This window comes from Antedon bifida, chromosome 4, assembly GCF_963402885.1.
Source record: "Antedon bifida chromosome 4, ecAntBifi1.1, whole genome shotgun sequence".
NCBI classification, from domain to species: Eukaryota; Metazoa; Echinodermata; class Crinoidea; order Comatulida; family Antedonidae; genus Antedon; species Antedon bifida.
Window position 1 is genome coordinate 10,617,842 of NC_136229.1, and position 25,835 is coordinate 10,643,676.

General features: G+C 32.5%; 4 protein-coding genes across 4 annotated transcripts in view; all 4 read right to left on the minus strand.

Annotated features, from left to right (window-relative positions):
• The window catches only part of LOC144839175 (uncharacterized), a 50,734-nt gene that overhangs the window by 10,707 nt on the left and 14,192 nt on the right, over positions 1-25,835 (minus strand). Inside the window, exon 13 of the mRNA XM_078694489.1 lies at positions 24,348-25,271. Coding sequence (XP_078550615.1) covers positions 24,348-25,271 — 924 coding nt within the window. The remainder of the gene's footprint in view (positions 1-24,347; positions 25,272-25,835) is intronic.
• On the minus strand, positions 6,905-9,817 carry LOC144840824 (tsukushi-like). The gene is made up of 6 exons (XM_078696865.1): positions 9,422-9,817; positions 9,079-9,153; positions 8,498-8,566; positions 8,012-8,083; positions 7,708-7,770; positions 6,905-7,277 (listed from the first exon to the last, which is right to left on the minus strand). The coding sequence occupies exons 1-6, from the start codon at positions 9,529-9,531 to the stop codon at positions 7,139-7,141; spliced, it is 528 nt and encodes a 175-aa protein (XP_078552991.1). The 5' UTR covers positions 9,532-9,817; the 3' UTR covers positions 6,905-7,138.
• On the minus strand, positions 16,215-21,304 carry LOC144841021 (trophoblast glycoprotein-like). Its single transcript, XM_078697165.1, has 5 exons — positions 20,802-21,304; positions 19,300-19,371; positions 16,846-16,905; positions 16,639-16,707; positions 16,215-16,330 (listed from the first exon to the last, which is right to left on the minus strand). Exons 1-5 carry the CDS (start codon positions 21,002-21,004, stop codon positions 16,255-16,257), a joined length of 480 nt encoding a protein of 159 aa, XP_078553291.1. The 5' UTR covers positions 21,005-21,304; the 3' UTR covers positions 16,215-16,254.
• Positions 22,306-24,340, minus strand: LOC144840084 (uncharacterized). The gene is made up of 2 exons (XM_078695748.1): positions 23,560-24,340; positions 22,306-23,430 (listed from the first exon to the last, which is right to left on the minus strand). The coding sequence occupies exons 1-2, from the start codon at positions 24,224-24,226 to the stop codon at positions 23,354-23,356; spliced, it is 744 nt and encodes a 247-aa protein (XP_078551874.1). The 5' UTR covers positions 24,227-24,340; the 3' UTR covers positions 22,306-23,353.

Here is a 25,835-nt window from a genome sequence, read left to right on the forward strand (position 1 = left end):
CCGTTGATAATTACCCCAGGCGGTAACTGCTGGCTCTCAGAATTTAACTCGGTACCACAAAAAGAATTAGAATAAGAGTGATTAATGTCATATAACTTACGCACAGAACCGACGGATACAAGTCGACTTTGGGTGTGGTCACTAAATTTACAATCATCAATATCAGATTTTACACTACCGTCAACAATGTCTGAATGTGAATCACAAGGAACAGTCACGTCAGAATGTTGCAAAGAAACTAAGATACTTGATTCATCCTCATCTACTTGCAAAAGAATTTCAGCCTTTCTATTCCATGGAGCATCAACATGTGTAGCTGTTACCTGTGAAAGATCACGTAATAGATGGAAACCTTGTAATTCGCGTAAAATGTTACACCCAATCAAAACAGGATATTCATTACTATGATTAGTTACAGTGACAGCATCTGAAACTACCAAAAAGCTACCAGTTAACTTTTGTTCACCTATAACAATGGGAATTTCTACATATCCTTCGATTGGAACCTCCACCCCACAAACACCGATAACATTCATGAAAAGTCCATTAACAGATCCCAGCTCTCCAACAATTGACTTTAACTGCTTATTATAGACCGATGACGGAATTATTGAAGCTTCAGCCCCTGTATCCAAGATACAACCTAACTCAGTTGAGCCTATTCTAACGATAGTACATGGACTTCTGGCTACTAATTTATCTACTAAAACAGCATCGGAACATTTCAAGGATTGGGCGTTAGACATATTTCCATTATTGTCCGTGGCAACAACAGGGATATGAACTTCACGTTCAACATTACCAGTTGGAATTGGATGATTGGCTTGTGACTTAGAAACAGTATTAATTATATCTTGAGTAGGCGTATCTGAATCACTACGTTGGATACCCGGAGTATTAGAATTACTACTACGATTCTTATGTGGACATGCATATGAATAATGACCTCTTCCTCTACAAAACCAACACAACCCAGAAGGTATTTCACAATCAGATTTGGTATGACCATTTTTACCGCAATTGTAACATTTTAAAGGACCTGTAGAATTTTGATTAAACTTAGGTGGACTAGATATAAATTGGGAACGCTGAATTTCGCTAATTTGTTTCTTTAATGCTTGCAATTCTCGCTTTACTTCTGATAGTTCTGAGGGCCGTTCATTACATTCTACGCCATGTGCACGCGGATTTGACCTAACAATATCAATTTTATACAACTCAAGAACTTCTTCGCGCATATCAAAAAAAGATTTTCCTCTAAAAGCTAGCTCAATGCGACGTAATTCACGCTTAACTGTAGGATCACGAACACCGTCCACTAAACGCTGCTTTAAAGTAGTATCTTGAAGATGTCTCAAAGCGGATTGCTCAGAGGGGCGAGACGCTTCGACAAGTTGGGAGTACAATTTCATTAAAGAAAGGCTATATTCAGCCAAGGTTTCACCCGGTAACAATTGCCTAGAATAGAATGCTGAACTATATGATGCAACAGAATCCTCCGATTTAAAAGCGAGTTCTAAAATTCTTATAGCCGCTTTCACATTCTTCCCATTTTCACACATGCTCATACTGCATTTAACCTCATCCTTCGCACAGCCACCAAGATGACTAATCAGGGTATCGTATCGATCATCATCGCCCAACGAATAATGATCACAATAAATTCGAAAATCTTCAAGCCATTCTTTTAACGTAAGGTCCCCAGGAGAACTTGGAACACCCTTAAATTTTACTAACTTAATCGGAGGAGCTTTCTGAACCGAAACGCCTTTTAAAACATTAGTTAATGCCGCAATCATATCATTAACGCCATCGCCGCTTGCAGCTGCTTCAGATTTAGATTCGCCTAGCGACATTGCAGAAGGTGAATTTGTGACAATATTATAGTAACTACAAATACTTTAAACACTACTACAATAAACAGAGTTTCAATACAAAAAATAAGTATCGTAAGTGTAATGCAAAAGTAACAATATTTCATATAAGGTAAGTATAAGCATCAATTCACAACATCATCTTAAATAACAACACGCTGGCTGCCATGTCCATCGGAACAAAGATTCTGTAATATATATAAAACCATACACTTTCCGTTCTAAAATTAAATTAAGTTCATAAATCTTATCTGTCCAATACTCCTTGTCTTATGCACGATCCAGGGTTTGGTAAAACAATTGTTGAAAATACACAATGCAATCCTCCTTCAGGAACGCTTGAAACGTTGCATCCATCCTGTCCGTGACGCCAATTTGTCGTGGTTCGGGAATCCTTAATATTGATTTGCTAGGTTTAGACCATTAAGGTTTGGTTTGTGAAGCCATGTATCCCATGCAACAAAACAATACGCAAGATGAGGCTGCATTTACTCTGTATCATTTATTTCTCTAAACAGGAACAAACCCTGTATAAAACAACGTCATAATTATTATTTTTCCAGCAGTGTAATATAATTCAACAATAAAAACAATCACAAGCAAGCTTACTATAATATGGTCACTTCACTAATTATCAATTAGTATTACTGTATATAACATTAGTATTACTGTATATAACATTTAACGAACTTATACCTGGATCCAATACACCAATTTCATACTACTAATCACATCAACCTGGTAAGTTATCCAATTAACTTCAACATGGTATGTGATACAACTAACTTCAACATGTATGCTATCTAATAAGACAAAGCTGTATATCAAAGAGAAATTATAAACAGTGAATTCATTGTCGTTACAAATAATGAACGATAACAACTTAACTCGGTTATGCACATGGAGTAATACTGTAAAACATTATGGTTGTATAGAAAATAATTATCTACTCACAGTATTGGCGAGAATCCACACTTAAAAGAAATACAGTATATAACATGTCTTACTCAGACAACAACTAAAACAACTTCTGCAGAACCAACGCTCACGCAGCCTATTCGATATAATCATTCACCTGATATGCAAATACGCCCGCGAATACCAGTAGTGAACAATAGCAATGCAATGCAATATATTGCGCCACCAATAATGTAGGTATAAGAAACTTCGGAAGCTTTCCGATCCATTACACATCCACATGTGGACTTTCACTTTGAAGGTCTTAATCTCCTAATCATACTAGAACAATGTCTGATTTAATAAATCAAAGTAGTTGGTCCATTGATTAAATATTTAATTTATGGTGGACCATCCACAGACAAAGAATAAGGTGTAAGACCATCCACAGACAAAGAAAGGGGTGTAAGACCATCCACAGACAAAGAAGAAGGTGTAAGACCATCCACAGACAAAGAAGGGGGTGTAAGACCATTCACAGACAAAGAAGGGGGTATAAGCCCATCCACAGACAAAGAAGGGGGTGTAAGACCATCCACAGACAAATAAAGGGGTATAAGCCCATCCACAGACAAAGAAATGGGTATAAGACCATCCTCAGACAAAGAAGAGAGTGTCTTGTTATTCTCATGCGCAAAGAATATCTTTAGTTTACCCTCTACATGATGAGATGCTATATACAATCTTGAAAACATTCCGCTTAGCGGCACGAAGTTTTTTTTTTATAGTTTTGTTTGATTTTAAGTAAAATGAACTATTTTGTTCTTTGGTATTTTATCACTAGGCATAAGTGCATTGTTTGGATACGAGTAGCCACAAAACCTTCAAACTGAGTTTTACCGCTCCTTTATTCAATAAATTAGTGGCTGACGACCAATTCAATGTTGTACTGCATCTCCAATGAATTCCCGAAGTTGTCTAATGTGGCAACCATCTTTGTTGTTTTTCCAGTTCATAAATTGTACCTATATGTAATTCATTCGGATGTTAATTTCACTACTTCATGACCAGCATGCCACATTCGTAAACTCATTTATCCTCTGTTATTTCAATTTAACTCCACCTACATCCTTTATTTTGGCATTTAACTGTTTGTGATACAATGCAATACTGTGCAAGATTAAACATTATAATGTTCAAAGGCAAACATTCATAGTGCTATGGCATGCTGTTAAGTACAGTTAGGTAAGTTGACTTCAAACTGAAGACTGTAGTGTAATAGCTTCATCCTCAGAGGTATAATGTTGAACATATGATGCTCCTCCGTGCGGTATTCTCACTCAGAGTATGACATTGGGGAATCAGAATCTTCTTCTTCTTTTTTAGGACTCTTGGGCTTCTTTAAGAGATTACTTTTTTAAATTTGAAGAGAGGGCCTCTTTTCGAAAAAAATGCTGTAGATTGTGTGAATTGCTACTAAAATGATTTTTTAAACATTCCCTACCAATTGTACATATTAACCGAGGAAGCATACAAAAAGAAGATGCAATCAAAGTAGGCCTAGCACTTGAAAAACAATCAATTGTAGAATAACTGAGGCTTGATTGTTGAAATATAAAGGGTTCATTGTAAGGTCATTAATAATATATTGATATAAACACGATCATCATACTATTCATTTGACATTCAATTACAGGCTATCTCGAAAAGAAGCTCATACTATCACCTTTTCAAGGTTTTACGGTATTCCATAACATGTATGTTATTTCCTCTGTTAAACTATTAAAACTTTTAGCTAATCAGAAGGTTTCATCATCATTGAACTAATGGTACCACCCAGCACGATGACGGGACGTTTTGCCGAACGTCATTTCGCCGACCGGACATTTCGCTGACAAGACATTTCGCCGACAGGACGTTTCGCCGAAAACCATTTAGCCGACAGACAATTAGTCGACAGACATTTGGTCGACAGACTATTGGCCGTCAAGACACTTTGACGACAGGATACCGCCGATAATTCTTATGTACGAGTTTTGTATTGAATTTAAAACGTTTGCATTACGGTCTCGTTACGTAAAAGGACACGTTTCACTTTAGTAAAATAAAAATACGGTAAGCCTTTACAGTATAAACCAATTCGCATGAAAACACTCATAACGAATCCACTCTGACACAACAATTTATAGGCCTACGTTAAACTAGCCTTAAGTTAAACAGTACCAGGCCTACAGTATATATCAATTTTGTCAATTTGAAACGGCCAGTTCAGTGAAAAAAACATTATAGTAGAATATATTAAAAAATAATAATCCATTTATGATGAATGTCTATCTTGAAGATAATAGTCGACCTTTTGGATTTTAACCTACATTTGCTATTCTAAATCATTGAAGAGTAAAAACCTTGATAAATAATGAGAAACTACACTGAGGGACTAAAGAAACGTCATGGGCGTTAGATAGTTGGGTTTGGGGGTGGGGGGGGGGGGCGGGGGGAGCGATTATTATTGAAAGTGATGTTTTATTGGGGAAGCATCAAATGCTTGGTAAATTGTAGATAAACGTGCGATGAATTCTACTAAAAATTGTATCATTGTGTTACTATAAATATAATACAATATTGTGTGTATAATTGTGGATGGGCGTTTAGTAGATAGTTGGGTTTGGGGGAGGGGGCGATTATTATTCAAAGTGATGTTTTATTGGGGATGCGTTTATTAAAATAAGTTATTCCTGCCAGATTACTAAATAAAACTCGGGATTTCACTCGATTTTAAACAAAATGTCTTATCATCAGATCTGCCTATGTCATTTTATAATAATATTCCCCACAATATATTCCGATGCTTTATGGTGTATATTTAATTTGATCTTTATTAATTTGCAGCATAATTTTTATTTTTTAACTACCGAACCTTCACATGCGCGGTCCGATCCGAAAATAAACAAACAACTAACATTGCTATATAGCCACTAACGGCCAACTTAGTTGAAAACAGGAAGTTGCAAGGTGAACATGTGAACTTATCGTGAACCCGGAAATTACTTCGACCCGCGTACAATTGAAATTAAATTGAAAATATACTGATGAAATCAAAAATGCTGTTATAAAACCCTTTATAATATCTTCCTAAGATAGAAATATGGAACAATAGCGTAGTACTGAAAACTAATGTTATCAAATCTACGTTTCGCGGTACATCTAAGATAGATAAGGTAGGTATCCAAGGCGGAGATTTATACCGAAGTTTTTCCATTGTGTTCGCCTATGTCAGAATTAACCATAATTTATATATAGATGTCATATTGCTCAATGTGTAACAGTTAAGAAAAAGAATTAGCCGTTGTCTTCGATCTTGTAGGGGACCGGGATAGGAAATTGCTGTCAATAGTATTTTCGTATATCCCAAAGCCATGGCCGGGCATGTTTGGGCTACTGTTTGGGGCAACTTACAGGATAAAGTTGCTGTCAATGGTATTTTTGTGCACCCCAATGTGTAACAGTTACAATGCAAAAGGAATTAGCCATGTGGCTCTTGACATGAATAACACCATTTTTGAGTGGTCACTTTGGGCTACTGTTTGGGGCAACTTTCAGGATAAAGTTGCTGTCATTGCTGTTTTAACATTCTATACACATATGCGGACAATGTCTAACAACTTTTATCCGTGTGGCTTTTCACATGATTAAATCAATTTTTTTACCTCCTTATTTGGTGTCCCCAGGGAAAATTTACAGGATACGAGCCGGCAGCAATATTGATTATTGAATCTTAGCCATATATATACATAATCATCCCATCAAACCAGTTGTGGTTTTTCACATGAATACATTCTATGGGCGCCTGATCTAAATCAAATGAACGAGCGATGCGTGTGCGTCCTCTGGTTTTATAAATCTAAGCTAATATGTATAAATAAGACAAAAATAATAAAATAGTGTTTTGAACTTTAAAATGAGGAAGAAAATAAATGAATCACTAATATCCGCATCTGTAAAAAAAATGAATAAAATATAATATAATAGGCTTATAAATTATAAATTTCCTAAAATTATCTAAAATATGACTTCAACTTTAACATAACAAATGCATCTTCAATATTTGCTGCATAATAAAAAGAAATCGGAAATTTAGAATTTAATAATCTGAATGTGAACATTCTTAAGTCTACCAAAAATGATATAGGCCTATGTCTTATTAAAGAAAAATTATTGTCATTGATTTTCATGTTAGAAAATATAGACAACCAAAGTAACATCGTTCCTTTTGTTATCTATTTACAAATTAAATTAATGTTACCTCTTTTAATCTCAATTTATTAACCGTCTATTGACACCAAACATATTTTCCCACTAATTTATACTTACAGCATTTCTAGGGATGATATATTGGCGAAGACTTTTTTTGAGATTCGTTGAATACTATTTTTGTTCATTAATATTTTTTTAACTGAAGGTAGTTGCCGATCGCCCAATGCTGTTAGATAGTTCCAGCTCAAATCACTAAAAAATAAATAATAAATAAAACAATAGTTCAAACCCTAGACTATGGTTAGTGTTGGTAACGACTTTGGTTGTTATACTTTCTAATGCCGCAATGAGTAAAAAATTACCTTATTTATGTTTAAAACCACAATTACTTTATAGAATTAACACATTTAGACACAAAAACACACAGAAATATGAAAATATTCCAACAGGTCTTTACAGTATTCTTAATAGGTTGTACGTAAATCTTTTTTTCTGATAATCAATTTAGTATTCGATCTGTAAGTTAGGTTCGATTGGTCGCACAATACCATAATGTCGGTCTCACACACAGCGAGCGCAGTACAGTAGTAATCTGACACAACAATCATTATTATTAATAAAATTTTATTTTCCTCACTATTGAGTTAATGGTATAATGTTTAGACAAACGTACTATACTTACAGTGTATCAGTTATGTTAGCGTGCAAGATCGGTATTTCCTTAAGGTTGTTATAGGCAAGTCGTCTACATAAAGTTTAAAATATACAATACATTGATAGTAATTAATGGAACATTATAAAATCTTATATGTAGATAAACAATAGAAAAGACAAGATATAGATTATGCAAATCAAATCAACAATTATTATTTACATTGTTTTTTTGTCTTTTCTTTGTTTTAAATTTAAGATGTACACAAGACTACATGTGTCTAATAATGTTGATTAGGCCTATATTTGTGCATGGCCTACATAACCGTACTTACAACAAATAAATCCTGTCCAATGCAACAAATGCATCCGTGTGTATAAAGTTAATATTGTTGTCTTCAAGTTTCCTAGAGAAAGAAGTTGGTACGTACTACTAATTAATTTGTACAGAATATAAAAAAACATCTGAGAAAGTATATAGCAAAAGTCATTAGACTATTTAACCAAATGTTCCCGAAAGTGCCAATTATGTCTTTTGCCATACGTGATCAAACAGAAGTTTGAAGTTTTTTTCTCTATCTAACATTAAGAATGTAAGTTGTGAAATACATTTACATTTTCATGAGTTTTTTTTTCTCGTATATTATTAATACAGATGTTTATAATCTTTTCTTATACAAATTATAATGTTCCTATTATATATTTTCATTTCACTTTTCATTATAGTATTATATTATAATATTGAAACACTTACATCTATAACAAAATATAAAATTAATAATGTTATGTTTATAAAGTTTTACAAAAGAAGCAATACTTACATGTTTATAATTGGTCCGCCTTGAAAAGCTTTTGAAGGTATGCTTTGTAAACTGTTTCTGTCTAGATATCTATGGATATTGGAATAATGAGTAAGTTGTTTTTTAACATATCACTAGTAATCTTAAATGCACTACTTAAACTTTAAAATTAATAATAACTTTAACAAACTTCATTTAAACATTCATAATACAAAAACAAAATGTTCATAAATTATTAAAATGCTTTTAACTTTCATATCATAACATAACATTAAATATTTAATGTTATAACCCATTTTATCTACAGTAGGAACAACTTGGAAAAATAGAATTCAATCATTTGAAGGTGAATATATTCAACTAATGTCATTAAGAACCAAAGGAGTAACTATTTCTACAATTGAGAAAAATTGTTTTATTTTATTTGGGTTTGTAATACTATTTTCATCTGGAAAAATATCTCTGTTGTAAAATATTGTAATCCATAAGACATACATACATATTATGTCTCTCAACATTGTTTTTTTTATAGAAAAATGAAAGAATTGTAAGGTAAACATAGAGCCTAATTATTATACTCATTAATTGACACCTTTACTCACATGTTACTTCCGCTTGTAACGTTTTTGAAAGTTCCAGTAGAAATGTTAACAAGGTTACGATTGTTTGCAATCCATCTATTGAAAGAAGATAATCAATAACATATTAAGAAGTTACTCAATAACAGATTAAATATTACCACTAATAATAACATACTTGCATTTGCAGTAAGTACTAATACTACTAAAACATTGGTAAATTCATGCTGTACTGGCAGGCTGTAAGTTATTATATTAAAGCAACATACTCTTGTTGTGTGAACCTATTTCTGGAAAATGCTGGCGCCGCAACTAACTAATACAGTGATTTTTTTAACACTTGTGCCATCCTGATTACTGTACCTACAATTCAACTGAAAAACTTGTATTCAATGCAAATGCATTTTCACACAGCTCTTGAAGTTCGTGGTTATATTGAATCCGCCTGCAATTTAGAAATGATATAATATGGAGCATCTCAATAGAAAGAAACCAACATCAATGGCGCTTCGCACCTTATTAAAATCAAGCAACACAATATATGAGGTTCGAGGTTGTTTTGCATATTGGCGATGATAAAGTAATTCATTATTTTGTTTCTGCGAGGAAGTATGTTGGCTATCTTTAACATAGACAATATTAATCTTATAAATTACTCATGATTTCTGCCTGAGACCTCGATGATTAACAATTTCAAAAGAGGAATTGGAATGGGGTTTCCAGCACAGCTAATTTTTGGATATGATTTAAATCATTGGACTTTTTGGCAAACTTGTAAGAAACACAATTGTATTACTAGTATAGTTATCAATTTTTTTTGACACTTGGTTTTTCCGATAATTGGTTATGGTTTTTATACTGGCGCTTGCATGACAATGGAATTGCCAATAAAATACTTACACATATTGCAATTGGATGTTTATAAATGTGAAAGGTTCAATGCTATAGGGTTAGACGATACGTCACTGAAAAAAAAATAATGTGCATCATTATTGGTCAATATTGTTTTGTTGTTAGTTATCATAATGTTGGTGGCGTTTTTCGAATAAGGCGTTGATACCAGCGTTAACCCTGTGAAAACAAGCACGATTATTGGGTGATTTTATAGTTTAAACAAGTTTCTTACAAAAAACGCCGCTCGACTTTTTGACTAACATTTTAAAGCATTATTCTTTCTTCAGATGATTTATTATATCAATTATTTTTGTTTAACAATCACTAGCAAACATTTTGTGTAAATATAGTCTGGCCTACTGTACAGAACAAAAATATAATCATAAACTACAGTATTTTGTAACTATTCCAGAGCATTAAGAGCCATTGTCTGTAAGAATCAAAGAAATATAAAAAATAGTGGCAGACTCAAAAAAATGGATTTCTTTCAAATTTTGCACATGGCTATATATGTGTTGAGAGAAATCAAATATGAAGTATTTTTTATTTCATACATATATTTCCATGGCAAAGTCCGAATTTGTGTTTTTGACAAATTTTGTCCTTTTTTAAGGTTTTTTAAAATGGATATTGGTACTACTTTGATGAACGATATTTTTGTTTTGTTCATTTAATTATGAAAAATAATTAGTGTATGCATAATAACAATGCATTGTGTACCTGTTTCATATTTTTTTTTTATTTTTGATTTCATACTTTGGGAGATACCATTTATTTAAAAAGGGGTGTTTTTCACTTTTTTTAAATTGTTAAATGCAACTAAACTTTACTTCACCATAACGCCCAAAGTGGTGTATTTTTTAGCTGATTTATTACAAATAGGTAGTTCTAATGTTTAATAATTGATTTCTAAAATAAAATACTGGGGTAATTTAAAAATCTACAAGCAGTGTTGCGAGAAACATAGGCATTTTTATAAAAAAAACATGGTATATTAGTAAAAACATTTTATTTTCTTTGATTATCTGATTTGAAACTCATTGGTCAGAAAAATTCTTAATGTTTTATATACTTCTAGTTGTGTTGTGAGAAAAAAAAACAATATTTTTAATTATAGATTCTGTAATTCCCAGTTTTAATGTCATTTTATAGGTTATATCCTCTGGAAATTTGAATAAATTATCAGATCGTTGTGAATTTTAACAGATTACTCCTCTCTTATTTTGAAGCTCCTCTTTCATTTTTTTACTTCTTCTATTTGCTAACCTAAGCAGATCCCACATGCCCATCCACCACCACTTTCGACTACCACCCACCGCGCCCCCATATCACACTTTATATTAGATATTGGTTTTAAATTCTATATTTTTTTACTGTGATGGTTGGATTCAGTATTAATTATTAAATTAATAATTATCTGATAATTATTTAATTTCCCTTAGTTATGCATATCAACAGTTACTATGGTAACTAAAATTGAGATATTCTTTAGATTTTTCATACTTATCTTATACAAATTTAAATTTGTAGATTATTAGCAGGCATGCCTTATTTGCATTTTCAAATTACCGTTTTACAAGGTCATATTCAAAAGGACTTTCTTCTGTGATTATTTTTATTCATAAAAACCCCATATTTTATTTACAGCGGGCACCTCCCGTAAGCGGCCACCTCCCTTAACGGACGCACTTTGAAAAGCCTGTTTGTTCTTCCTATCTAATTAGTGCATTTGGTACCTACCGTAAGCGGCCACCTCCCGTAAGCAGCTGCGGGCACCTTTTTATACTAAAAATGAGATTTTTTGTATGATAAATGACCTCCCGTAGGCGGCCACCCGAAAAATGTGATACTTATTGCATGGACCTCTAATTCGAGGTCCATGTTTCTTTATATATTAGCTTTATTTCAAAGCGATTTTAAAAACATTACTGTGAAGAGATGAGAAAACTACACAGATTTTGACCGACCATTTTTCATATGATAAAAGCTTTTAAAATTTGTCTGAAAATGCTAAAAAATACTAAACCACCTGATTATAAATAATAATACAATTAGCTGGAAAATTGAGAGGCTCGTTTCGTTAAGAATATCGTGTATAGCCATAGTACGTGATTTTGGCCCTTTATCGGCAGAACCTCCCGTAAGGGGTCACCGCCCGTAAGCGGCCACTTTTCCAGGTCCTGAGGGTGGCCACTTACGGGAGGTTCAACTGTATTTAAATAAACAATTATCCTTAGTTACGTATAGAAACAGGTTCTAAGATAGCATAAATAATACATTTCGACATAATTTGACCCAACAAATGACCCTTTCACAAGGTCAGACATTTTCTGGGATTCAGTAGATAAGTAAATTTGGGAAAAAGTAGTAAAGCTATGTAATCAATTGTTTATAGTCATGAAACCCCATATTAAAAATATTGTACTTAGTTACGTATAGAAACAGTTGCTACAATACACTATAGGTAAAATGTTGATGTCATTTGACCTCAATATGTAAAATATAATTATTTTTTTTCATGAAAACTCCATATTTTATTTAAAAAAAATTATCCTTAGTTACGTAAACAGGTTTAAGATAACACTAAAGGTCAATTTTTTACCTTTATTCAGATTTGTCAAGACTTTCTTTCTGAGATTATTAGGATTCAGTATTTAAAGTAAATTTGGCAAAAAGTAGAAATGTAAAACTATGTAGAAAAAATGTTTTGTATTTACGAAAAACCCCTTATTTTTAAAATATTTTCGCATAGAAACAGTTACTATGGTAAATTGTTGACCTCAAAATGAATGAATTTACAAGGTCAAGTTTGTCATCACTTTAAGATTATTAGAATGCAGTAGAAGTAAAATTGAGAAAAATTACAAATGCAATCAATTTTTTGTATTCATAAAAACGCCATTTTTTACGGTTTTTAAAAAAAATTACTTTCCTTAGTTACACATAGAAATGGTTGCTATGGTAACACTATAGGTAAAAAATGAAAATTGTTGAGAATTTTTATGAACTATCTTGTAAATGTTGATCAAACATTAATAGTTGTAGTAAAGTGGGGACCAGTCCTGTTTTGCATTCTGACCCTTTTTGACCTCAAATGACCTATTTACAAGGTCAGATTTTTTGGGAGATCTTTCTGTATCTCATTACACAAAATAGATGTAAAAATTTATAAAAACCATTGACGCAATTATTTCAAAGTTTAACATTATTTTCCATCAACTAAATATTTCAATGCAAAATACTATTTTTCTGGCAATTATTTGAAATAAACCTGGCAACACATTCTCCTATTTTATCTAAACTATTCCTATGACTCTAGTAGCATTATGACAAGCCACATATACATTTTATTATTGGATTAGCCATATTTAAATTGTGTTTCATGTGTTTTGTTTGTTGATATTTTGTTTGTATTTTTTTGTATTTTTCGTATTTTCCTGGCAACACAAAACCTATGTACGAAATTTACCCCAGTGTTTTTTTCGTGATTATTGTTGACAAACCTATTGACTATCAAATTACAAAACCTCATTGATATAAAAACACCACTTTGGAAGTTATAGGTACGTTTATGAGGTATACTTTTATAAAAAAAATATTTTTTAAAAACACCCCTTTTTAAAATAATGGTATCAACCAAACTCCATTTTGTAAATTTTTTTTTGTACATCAAATGGAACTCAATACATGTTGTTTACACTGCTATAAACAAAAACTCTATACTGTAAGTACTTTTGGTTAAAATAAGTATACAAGTTTGTACTTTTTCACTATAGAAAATCTGTGAAAAATGCAAAAACATCAAAATTTGGATAATTGACCGTTGTCATGGCAACAGAGCCTAAAAATTAAATGAATGTTGTAGATATGCTTTTTATTGAAATGTCTATTCATGGTAAAAAATTGAGAGAAATCCATTTTTTTACATCTGCCACCAAATCTTTGATTTTTACAGACAATGGCTCTTAACTACCTAATGACCCACACTAACACTAGTATATAGGTAACAATAGTATATACTACCTAGGGATAACGATGCAACATTAGAAGTCAATAGCATACATTGCCTGTTAATATTTTGTATCAATATTAAAATAAATAAAGAAAGAATTATGAAAATCTGACTTGTAGTTTTCAGAATATTGGGTCCAATACATCGCCGAAAATAATCGTTTTTAGCCACGAACGAAGTATATAAATTGCACCCTCAGTAGGCAATGGTATGACATTTAAAAGTTACGGTTTTAGTAATTTATTTTGTTTATCTACTTTGTAAAATTCAATCAAATATGATATTACATGTTTTTTAAATAAAAAAGAGCGTTTATTTAACCTCGTTCAAAGAATTTCAGTACATTATTTTACCGACGTGTGTTGGCCATGCCAGGACATGCAGTCCTCAGAGGCAACGGCACACGTGAGAACATTCTTCCGCAGTCTGTTGATTAGCGTCAACCAATCAAAGGGCGAGAATTCAAAATCGTTCAACCGTGATCTCTCCTAGACTCTCTTTTTCGAGACGTTTGTATGGGTCCAGCAGCTTGGACCTATCAATTAGTCGAGTTATAAAATTCCGAAACTGTCTGCCTTTATAGCTTTCGCATTGATAAATCTTCTAAGGCCGCGTCGCGAAAAGATGCAATATTAACGTGTATGTTGGGTTGAAGTAGGCATATGTATCAGTTAAAGTATATAAACCAAATAATCCACCAAATAGTAAGTCTGACTTGTTTAATTTGTATTTAATATTCAATATGAACACTGTAGATGTGTACTAGCTTTGAATCAAGGTCAGGGTGCCATATTGGAGTACCGTGTGTAACAGCTATGCCATGCGTGAAGTCGGCAGATACGTACCTCGATAAAGCTTGGTTCCCATTAGCGACGCAACGTAACGCAACGTAAGAGAACGCCATTCCGAAAATTGTATTTGCCCCTGCGTGAAATCAAACTTGCGATGTTTGCAGCACTGTTGCGTCGTCGGTTACCACTTGTGATTACGCAATACAGCACTTTACGTCAATACGTCGTAGTCGGAACCACGCTTTAGACTGTAGTTTAAGATGGTTAGTTACGATCATGATAATTTACGTTTTCATTGAAGACGTTTGCACACCTAATGTATATCAGTAAGGCTCGTATCGTTGTTTACGAGCACAATGTAATGCAGTATATATTAGATGCAAAAGAGCAATTGTATTAAAGAAAAATATCTGCACTCACAAACACACGTTTGTATTATCTCCATCCATGTGTCGTATCGTTGTTTACGAGCACAATGTAATGCAGTATATATTAGATGCAAAAGAGCAATTGTATTAAAGAAAAATATCTGCACGCACAAACACACGTTTGTATTATCTCCATCCATGTGTAGATAAATCGAGTATGTTTAGAGTTGAAGGTAGTCCGATTCATGATTCATTCATCAATGCCTATTCCAAATATTAATCTTATCATAATTTTAACAAGGCCATATACATGGTTGCAGTCTCGTGCTCAAATTTTAGTTAGTGTTTACCGACCGACCAACCGACCGACAGACTGAGCTGTAGAGTCGCGTTGCACGCGTCACGCGACTAAAAACAAGTCGCACTTATTGATCTTTCTATCCGAAAATTTAAACATATGTGAGGTTCGTCGGAATGCCATACACGAACTTGTAAGAGATGCATTAGCACCATTACTTAAAAGTTGTGGAGAACATTGTGAACTCGACCGTCTATCGTTACAAATTTGAATAAAATTCCTGCTGCTTCTTAACCACAAACTCCCCAAACTGCATTTTGACTATGAAGTCAAGGTTTCTTCTACCACCATTCGGAGAATTCTTACTAATCTGTACTGTCGAAAGAGATGGCCCAGTGTACAATATTTAGAGAAATGAATGCCTAAGTACGTTTATTAATACTCAAAGACATTTTGTGTTGACGATGTTGTAATAATTAAAGAGAGAAGAAAATGTGCCACGAAATAAATTGAAGCTTGGCCTATTGAAACAAGCAATACCCAGCAAAGATATTATCTTGATAAGGGAAGTTTAAAGCTGCGTTACCAAAGTGGTATGTTTGAATGTCGAATCCATAAACAAGTGTTGTTATATATATAAGGCATGAGATGGTTCAATAACAGGAAACATGGTTAAACAAACTTATGATGATCATTGTTTATAAAAGTTTATCGTTTAAATTAAAGCGGATTATTTTACGCTGTTTGTTTATATAGTTTTTCTTTATCTAACTATTTTCAGTCAGGAGCAGCGTGCAGATGACTTGAGAATTAAGACAAACTGTTATACCATTATACTTACAATCTACGTACGCTTGGTGAACCCTTAAACATACTATTCTTCAAAATTGAGATGTTGTTGTATTGAAGTTCTCTATTTTACAAACACAGATGATATATATAATTAGACAAAATAATATGATATACATTTTAATGTTTCATAACATTGTAAATAATATTCTTAAACTTAATTTCTTCTTAATTTACTGCTAAAACATAATAATAATAATAATAATACAAATTACTATGTTAAATATGGGTCTTTGCAAAAATACAACTGCAGAGTATGAACTATTAAAAGAAAAAAATGGTATTGAATAGTTATAAATTAATATTTTGTATAATTATAATACTACTTACAAACCATCAACGAACCATTATTAATATGCAATTGTAACTTACACGTTATTAAGTTTTGGAAGATCATTTAATGTTGTCGATATGTCTGTCAGGAAGTTGTGAAGTGCATATCTGAAATATAGGTTATAAATGTTAAATGTGAATGACTCAAGTCACTGTATCAATATGACAAAAACTACGATGCTATAGAAATTAAGGTTGATAAAATAACACAATACTTATACGCTGACTGAAAAAAAGTATACTTACACAGTAAAAATTGATTTCGGAAACATTGGTAGTCTTCTAAGTGAATTGTTACTAATGTCTCTGTCAATGGAGTGCATCATAACATAAAATACAAATAATAAGTGTTATAATTGAAAATAATGTTTTGAGGTGATAAAAGTTAAAAGAAATTTATACTTCTATTAAAATACTGAATTTCATTCTTCAACGAGTGAAATTATTTGTAATTTGTGATTTAATGAAAGATACAGTTGATTATGATTGATTTTGTTTACAATATTTAAAGAAGATATTACTATTTATGGTTGCCAAAGTTGTACCCGAAAGATGTTGCAAATGCATCTAGCCTACTGATTACTTATTTGTTGTTTGAGTCTGCATCATCATGCAATTTATAATTTGTATCGCCACTCAAAAGAGCAAAATTGCAACCGAAATCTGCCATACTGTAATTTACCTCCGCCAAGGAGGTATATGTAATCGATCGCGTGGGTTTGTTACTTGGCCAAATTGAAAATTGGCCAAGTATGTTGATTGGTGCGGTTTGTGTGTGTGTGTGTGTGTTTGTTTGTTTGTCATCACTCTACCGCTCACAGTTTTGATTCGAATGACTCCAAATTACTACCATACATGTCACCTGGTGCAAGGACGACACTGCCCAATGTTGGTTAAAATCTGGACCACGGTCCCAATTCTGGACCACTTTTAAAAATTATTTTCAGACCTGCTAGTGTTAAAAGATAGGACAGAATTATCAAAAGCCGGTGAGCAGTTCTAAATTAACAAGTAAACTAAAATTGCATTTTCTCGAGAACTACTTCTCCAAAAAACTTCATTTTTGTACAAGAGGCAAGAGTTATAATTTGTGATTTGTAATTTTAAAACATAAGTTAATTTAATATACAGGTTTTTTGATGCGAATTTTTTTAAAAACCTAATTCTTTTCAAATTCACCCGTGTGTTTTTCGCGTTGCTGTTCTGTTGTTAGTCGACTGAAGCTATTGTTAGTTGAAAGGCTGGTTACATAACCTGTACACCAAACTCGTATACACATGATTGTAGTGAAATTAGCCTAAATCACACAGCATAAGACACACACTTTTGGTGAAAATTGGGTCAATGTCAGGAGGCCAATTTTGATTTGGCCAAGTATCGCGCTATGCGCGAAGGCTAGTTTGTCTGTCTGTTTGTTTGTTTGTTAGCAGGATTACTCAAAAAGTAATTACAAGATCTTTACCAAAATGAATATACGGATAGATATGTGGTCAAGGACCATTCCATTCAATTTTGGGACTATTTGGGACCATGGTCCCAATTCTGGAACACTTTTTAGTATACTATTCAGACCTGCTAATGTTAAAAGATAGGACAGAATTTTCCAAAAGCCGGCGAGCAGTTTTAAAGTAACAAATAAACTAAAATTGCATTTTCTCGAGAACTGCTTGTCCAAAAAACTTCATTTTTGTACAAGAGGCAAGAGTTAAAACTTGTGATTTGTAAATTTAAAACATAATTCGATTTAATCGCGTTGCTGTTCTATTTGTTAGTCAACTGAAGCTATTGTTAATAGAAAGGCTTGTTACATAACTATTACACCAAACTCGCATACACATGCTTGTAGTGCAATTAGCCTAAATCACAAACAGCATTAAGACACACATAAATATATATATATTTCTTTTTTACCGGAGAAATCTTATGTAGGAGAATTTTACAGTAGGCGGAGGTATGCACTCTCGGAGTGTCTTTCTAGTTGTTTATGAGGCCGAGGTCGTATTGATCACCATCGATCGTCGTTTTCTTCCGATTTTTTTTTTTTTTTTTTTCAGAACATTTATTTCTCTTCTCTTTTCTATTAACAGTGTTTGTAAAAAAACAATTTTAAATAAGAGAGGCGAACCCCAGAAAGTGTAAACTTGTGGTGGGCTGCCAAAAAATAAAAAATATCAAAAAATCATAAAAAAAACCAAAGTAAACAAAAAAAAACGATTGAAAATATCAATGAAATTTGAATTAATATTATTTAGGATTCAGTGATTATATGTGGATAATAGATGCCTTTTTAGCTTAAAAGTGAAATGTTTTTTTGTTGGCGATTCAGTTATGTGTTTGGGTAAGTTGTTCCAATATTTTGGCCCTGAAAACTGAATGTTATGTTGGAAAGATAGTGTTTTGTGTAATGGAATATGTATTTTATTTGATTTGAGGACATCCGCGACATCCGCGAGCGTGAAAAGTACATTGCCTTTATAGTACTATATGACCAACAATTCATCCAATCAAATGACAGTTGTTAAAATTATAATGTGATATAAAATTGATCATTGATCAATAACCAGATCGAAATAATGATGCAGGTACCGTAATACTTCTAGGGAATTAAAACATGTGTGCCTCAGCCTACAAAACATTTCCTACAAATAGACCTTCTATAACTTAATGCTTAAATATAATGCGAGTTGCTTAAAAACTTACATTGTTCTAAGCTCAGGTAGCTCTATCAACGTATTGTCATCAATTGTTCCCAAGTTGTTATTTTTCATGTAGCTATAAAATAAAATAAAAAACAGTTAACTACGGTAACTTTACTTAGTGGCATTTTTAATTGTTCATGTTATAATCTCAGATGTAAGCGTTAGTTGTGTTCATTGTCGGTGGGCGTTCCACCTCATCAATCAATAAAAAATTATTAATTTTAATCACTTCGTTGTATTTTTTTTTCATATCTAGGAAATTCATTTGATTAAATGTCTCCTTCGAAAACCCTACCAAACAAACACGGTACTTTAAGATGTTATCTTCATCATCACTACTGTGAAACAGAGGTTTACTTTTACGAATACCAAGCATTTAAATAATTTGTTTATTACCTCCGCCAAGGAATTTATGTTTTTAACCTTGTTTGTGTGTGGGTGGGTGCTGTATGTGTGAACAGCGTATAAGCCACATGATTTATCCACATACCACCAAATAATATGGACACAATGATGTATGACCCAATTTCTCACAGCACTCCGATATTGACCGGTGAGTCACAATCCACAAAATACTATGTGTCAATATATTTACCGCCTGTTTCGTTGAACGAAATTGTTAGTGCGCCCTCAGTTTTATGTTGGAGGCGAGTCGAAGATAAGAGTTAGGATCAAAGTATAAGATTGTTTGTTTAAGATGCCAGAGCGTAAGTTCTGAATTTGTTATAGTTATTACTCATTTAGTTGACCTTTGTTAAATGTTAGAGGAATTGTATGCTGTAATTATCACATTTGAGTGTACGGGCTTCACTCACGTGTATGGCAGCCGCAGCGTGTGTGCCGTCGGTACTACTGTATAATTAGGAGACGGATCATACATTCGATGATTCTAGTAATTATACTAAGTTTAGAAAGATTATATTGGTGATAAGATAATGGTGTTTAAGAGTATTTAATTTTTAGATTGTTAATCTAAATGCAGACATGTTGTTTTAGGAGATACTTCATATATTTGAATTAGAACCTAGTATTGAGTATTATTTGGCTGTATAAAGTGAAGTGAATTTATTTCGTTACGCTTGAGTGAGTTTGATTTTAATGATTTCTTTTGTATTTTATTGTAGTTTTTGAACGACACACAGTTTACAAATAAAGATAAAGACAAACAGTCAGCTTCAGCTTTTAATAAAGATTTCCTCAATCCTTTCTTTCTTAGTAAGAAAAAAAACCACAATCATTATGTTTATGTTTAGTGTTTGGCATTGACATGTGATAAATTTAATCTAAAACAATGTTAGGCCCAGTAATCTAATATGCAATACATTATATTATTTACACATTCTTTTTAATAATAGAATATGTCTAACGCAATGGTTTACTTGTTCCGCACAATAATCGTATGCATCATCATTATTATTAAAATAAGCTTATGATAAAAATAATGAAAATACACACATTCAGAATGAATCAGAATAGCCTAACAAACACATAATGCAAACTTACAGAACACGCGTTTTTACTGGAATTCCAATTGGCCATTCGTCAAGTCCACGGTTTGTGCAGTTCACTGTTTGTGTTCTTTCTGTACATTCACAAACTTCATTCAAAATGATATCATTTATAGTTCTACATGCTACCTCAACACCAATAGATGGATCCATCCATATATAACATATTAACATTACCAAGTAATATGTGGAAGACATTTTCAGGAGTAATTAATTTAGTGCGGCTGGTACCCGCCTTGACTTTCTATTGTGCTCGTTATATATAAATATTATGTTGTTCACAAACTTGTTCCAGGTCGTTGATTATTTTAAACAATACATCTGAATGTATATAGTATGCTGGTGTTTGTTTAGTAGGGTTAGCACACTGATTCTTCATTGTTACAAAAAGAAAGTATATAGATGTATAAAAGAGCTTATTGGTTGGTGCTTCTACAAAACAATAAAAGTGTTTTTTTTTTCTTTTAAAAAGGCTAATTAATTGCAATACACCAACCGATGTTGACTAATATTTTTAAGAAGCAGTGCATGCAAATATGCCAACAACATTTTGATAAGCAACGCTAACAGTTGACATATTACATATTTTGCAATATTGTAGCATTGGTTGGGATATGCTATAAATTACAGATGTTCTGCACTGTATCATTTCTAGGCATTACCGTAAAAAAGGATTTCTTTTATAAAAGAAAACAATGTTGTGACAATGTAGCTGTATGGGTTTACTTGTTTACGCTATTTCCTTTCAAATTACATAAAATAATACATTTAGAAATCAGGTTTTTCTAGATTAAAAATAATTATGAACTAAACTTTTAATGGTAATACTAACTCGCATGTTCATATATTGAGTTAACCTAACAAATAATGGTAAATGACAATGAATCAAATATATCCCTGAGGGGAAACACAGACAAATATCCACAATAATATTATTGTGTTGGATATATTGTGTTGGATACCTTAGACCTACTTCTGTGTTTGTTTTGCAGCACAATAAAATTTATATTTTCTCGTCGTATTTCCTCAATTTCAAAACAATACACGATTGTATTGTATTTTTATATGGTTAAAAGCTTTATAGGCCTAGATATAAAAGATTATATCTAATTCATGTTCGAAATAAGTGGCTGGATTGGGAAGTCCCCAAAATAATGATGACGCTAAGTTTGATATTATTGTGTTGGGTACCTTAGACCTACTTCTGTGTTTGTTTTCCAGCACAATAAAATACATCTCATATTTTCTAGTCGTATTTCCTCAATTTCAAAATAATACACGATTGTATTGTATTTTCATATGGTTAAAAGCTTTATAGATATAAAAGATTATATCTAATTCATGTTCGAAATAGGTGGCTAGATTGGGAAGTCCCTCAAAAAATGACGACGCTTAGTTTGGATAGTAAATAATAAACTCTTCCTTTTCCTGATTTAGTTCAATCAAAGATATGTTAATAACGTGATAAAAATACTGAAGTTAAACCGATTTTTGCCAATACCGGGTTTATTGTAATATCAACTTAAAATGATGCTTTTCTAAAACTTTTTCTTTAAAATAATCATTAATCGAGTAATATTTAAGTTGTTGTACAATTCATTTCTAGAACTAAGACTTCGGAGGACAACTGAAATATCAGTATGTAATTGCGCTCCTTGATACCGGAATGTAAAACTAAAAAAAGAGCTTATCATACAAAAATTAATTAAAAACTGAGTAAAAATAGACGTTACATTTTTAAATATTATAATTGTTTTGGTTATTTCTGTGGTTGTTGTTGTTATTATTATTGTTATTGTTGTTATTATGTTTTTTGGTATTCAGTGACAACATTAATCAAAACCTACCAATTATTTACAGTAAGTAAACTATTATTCAAATTAGTTTTCTTTACAATTCTCAAGTTTAATTAAGTGCTTAAAACTGAAGCTTAACTTAACTTAGAAATTAGTTATGTGAAAAAACCCTGAAGTTATAACATAATAATAAAATTGTATAAATAAAATAAACTGAGTCATAATATACGTAACTATTAATATGCTAAGCCTACAGTAGCAATACAAATACGACAATAAAATTATTATCCTAAACTGAACCTACACAAATAACTATATTAGTTTGGCCATTCATCTAATAATCTAATGGTGTTACTTTAGTTAATCGTCTGGTTTTTTAAGTGAGTTAAAACTAACAAACTTTTCAAAAAAGACATATATTTTTATTGTATAATTAATTGTCGGTACTGTATCCTGTAGTATAAGAAATGTGTAATACAGAAATACATGAGTTAACCAATAACCTAACAAGATACAATAAACAGCGTGTGGTAAAATAAGTGAGGTGATGTACATCAAGTACGAGATTTTATACCACTAAGAATCAAGTACTTATTCGTTCGTTTTGACCTTGGCATTAATTAAATCTTAAGCTACAATGTTCAACAACGTTAACTTGTTATTACAAAAAAGCGATAATATTAACTCTAACTAATTTCATATTATAATATTTTCGTTATCATGTGATTGTTTCGGGTTATCATCATCATCATCATGGATTCATAAGGAGTCTTAGCCCTCTCTCATGTCGACAGCTGCAGTCTGTTTTAAGTTTCTTAAACAAATCAACTGAAAAAAAAAACGTATGTACGTAAACACTCTATTTTTTTCAAGAAATGTACCATATTACGTGTAACTTACTGCGCATACATTACGTAGTCATTATAATAACATATACAATCAATGTCTTTTTCTTACCAATTACGACTAGCATGATAGAAACGTTCAGCATAATGAGAATGACAGGGGTTATCTTGTGAAGTAAACCAATGACGTCATCTTCATTGACACTCTGATCCATGTTTACGATCGCCCCAATGGATAGATTGACAACGATGAAAACAAGCGTCAACAATTGAAATCTCTGCTCTGACTTCTCTTTCATTGGTTGAAGGTACAAATGCAATACAATAAAGATGACGGTAAAAAACAGAGAGTATGACATGCTTGAGGACACGTCATCTTTTAAATTTGCAATAAGTGCCAACAGAGCCTTGTTGTACAGCTCAAATGATTCCCAAAACCAGAATTCATGTTTGTACTGTCCACAAAAAAACCTCACGCCAATCATCCATCCTTGATATTGGTTTTGTTCAAGCTGATTACAATGTATGTGTATACAGTATATTATAAGAACTATAGCCAATGGAAAGCCAATAATGTATGTTAAAGCAACATAAACAAGTGTTTTGTTAATTTGATATGTAGATCCATCATGTTTATCAAGATCAATTGAGTAGTCCGATGTTAATATTGTTTTATTTACTGTGCCGTCTGCTGTAACGTTGAATAAACGAATGGACCATGGTCCTACTGCCATGATGTTTGTACATATGTTTGCATATGTAAGGTAAAGAAGTAGCATTGACACAACGATACATTTATCTCGTATGCGGCTCTCAGTTATTGCTCCATGACACTTATTCCAGAAAAAAATAAAAGTAAAATAAAGTAACTGGTAGACATAGTTATCACTATAAAAAAAGGTGTCGAAATGGCAATATGAAGTGACAAATACGCATTCCAAGATTCAAGTAAACATCTAGGGCTTAGCATACAAATATATCTTATGACGTCAAAATATTCAAGTATTCTTCCAGCATATTCATAGTTTTTAGGCCAATGAATTTCGGTTACTTCTGATAGTATACCTAAAACCTGATAGAAATTAATAGCAATTTTAAGATATGTCACACATGAATCGAGTTTGGTTTGTCGCAGGTGGTCTGTATTCTTTTTTTGCAGTTTCCATATAAGACAAAGAACTCCAAATATTAAAATAATGACACCGATGAATGTAATAATAGTTGCTATAGCACCATAGCATTTGTGACATTCGTTGAATAACTGATAATATCCTTTTGAACATGCCGCACAAAGCCAACCAGTGTATCCTTTGGCACAAGTGTCATTCAATTCCAATCCAATGCTACAGCTCTTATTTCCTAGTGGACACAGGTGAATTTGTGGTAATGGACCTTTGTATATAACATCTTTTAGTTTGTTTGGATCGGCAATAGGGAAACTTTCGCTTTGCATGTTCATAATAAATTCCGTGTACGCTGATAAACAAGAACTTTTGTTTTGTTCTTTATCTACTATACAATCACCAGAGAAATCCCAAGACCACCAGTATCTCCTTGTAAGATTCAGATATCCGTCTTTACATGTAACACCCTGCGGGCAAGGCATGCACGGACCAAAGCGATCAGTTCGATGGAAATTGTCAAGACAATAACAAGCATTAAGACTGGCATTTTTACTGGTTTTTGTTCCAGATGGACAAGTCTGATAATTGGTAATAGACGCCGCTCCTGCATGGTTTGAGAAACTTCCAATCGGACATTGTTGACAGGTTTCTTTATAGTCAGTTCTTCCAATAACTCCTCGTTTATCTTGATAGAAGCCACCTGTAACAAATATTATTTAATGTTAAATGTATTACTCTTTGGTCCTAGCTTAACTGGAAACTGCGAACATTTGTATTTGACCCACATGTACCCACGGCAGCTAGCAGTGCAGAGCCTACCAAATCAGCACGCCGAAAGACGATCCTATCGATCTTTTAACGTGTCCTCTATGGGACCAACAGCTTTACATCCCATCCGAAGGACGATGTAATGAGAGTAACACATCTTGCCTAAGGATGTAATCAATATGGTACCCGATAGGCTTGAACCCATGCTCATCACCTGCTTGTCCGATATTATTATTACACCATCTCACTCTGGTATATACAGCACAGTGAGCACGAAATTCAAATTGTGACAAAAGTCCAAAATGGTAAATGTGGCAATCCTAACTTTTTAATAATTATGGTATTTGTAAGAAGACATCTTTTAAATTATATAAATCCAATAATAATTTTAAATTTTGTACATTTTAATAGTGTCTTATAACCATGAAAAATGGAAGAAACCATGACATTTTACTTAAAATGAGCAACAAAAACAAAAGTTTTGTTAAATTCGCTG

What these genes read in the sequence shown, in the direction of transcription:
- LOC144840084 (XM_078695748.1), bottom strand. Translation starts at nt 24,226, where the DNA reads ATGCTACTTCTTTACCTTACATATGCAAACATATGTACAAACATCATG. An exon ending in TATCATGCTAGTCGTAATTG is followed by an intron (nt 23,431 to 23,559) that starts GTAAGAAAAAGA and finishes TTTTTTTTTCAG; the next exon opens with TTGATTTGTTTAAGAAACTT.
- LOC144841021 (XM_078697165.1), bottom strand. Translation starts at nt 21,004, where the DNA reads ATGTCTTCCACATATTACTTGGTAATGTTAATATGTTATATATGGATG. An exon ending in CCAGTAAAAACGCGTGTTCT is followed by an intron (nt 19,372 to 20,801) that starts GTAAGTTTGCAT and finishes TTTATTTTATAG; the next exon opens with CTACATGAAAAATAACAACT. An exon ending in CTTCCAAAACTTAATAACGT is followed by an intron (nt 16,331 to 16,638) that starts GTAAGTTACAAT and finishes TTTGTAAAATAG; the next exon opens with AGAACTTCAATACAACAACA.
- LOC144840824 (XM_078696865.1), bottom strand. Translation starts at nt 9,531, where the DNA reads ATGCTCCATATTATATCATTTCTAAATTGCAGGCGGATTCAATATAAC. An exon ending in ACAAGTTTTTCAGTTGAATT is followed by an intron (nt 9,154 to 9,421) that starts GTAGGTACAGTA and finishes TTCTTTCAATAG; the next exon opens with ATGGATTGCAAACAATCGTA. An exon ending in GTTACAAGCGGAAGTAACAT is followed by an intron (nt 8,567 to 9,078) that starts GTGAGTAAAGGT and finishes CAATATCCATAG; the next exon opens with ATATCTAGACAGAAACAGTT.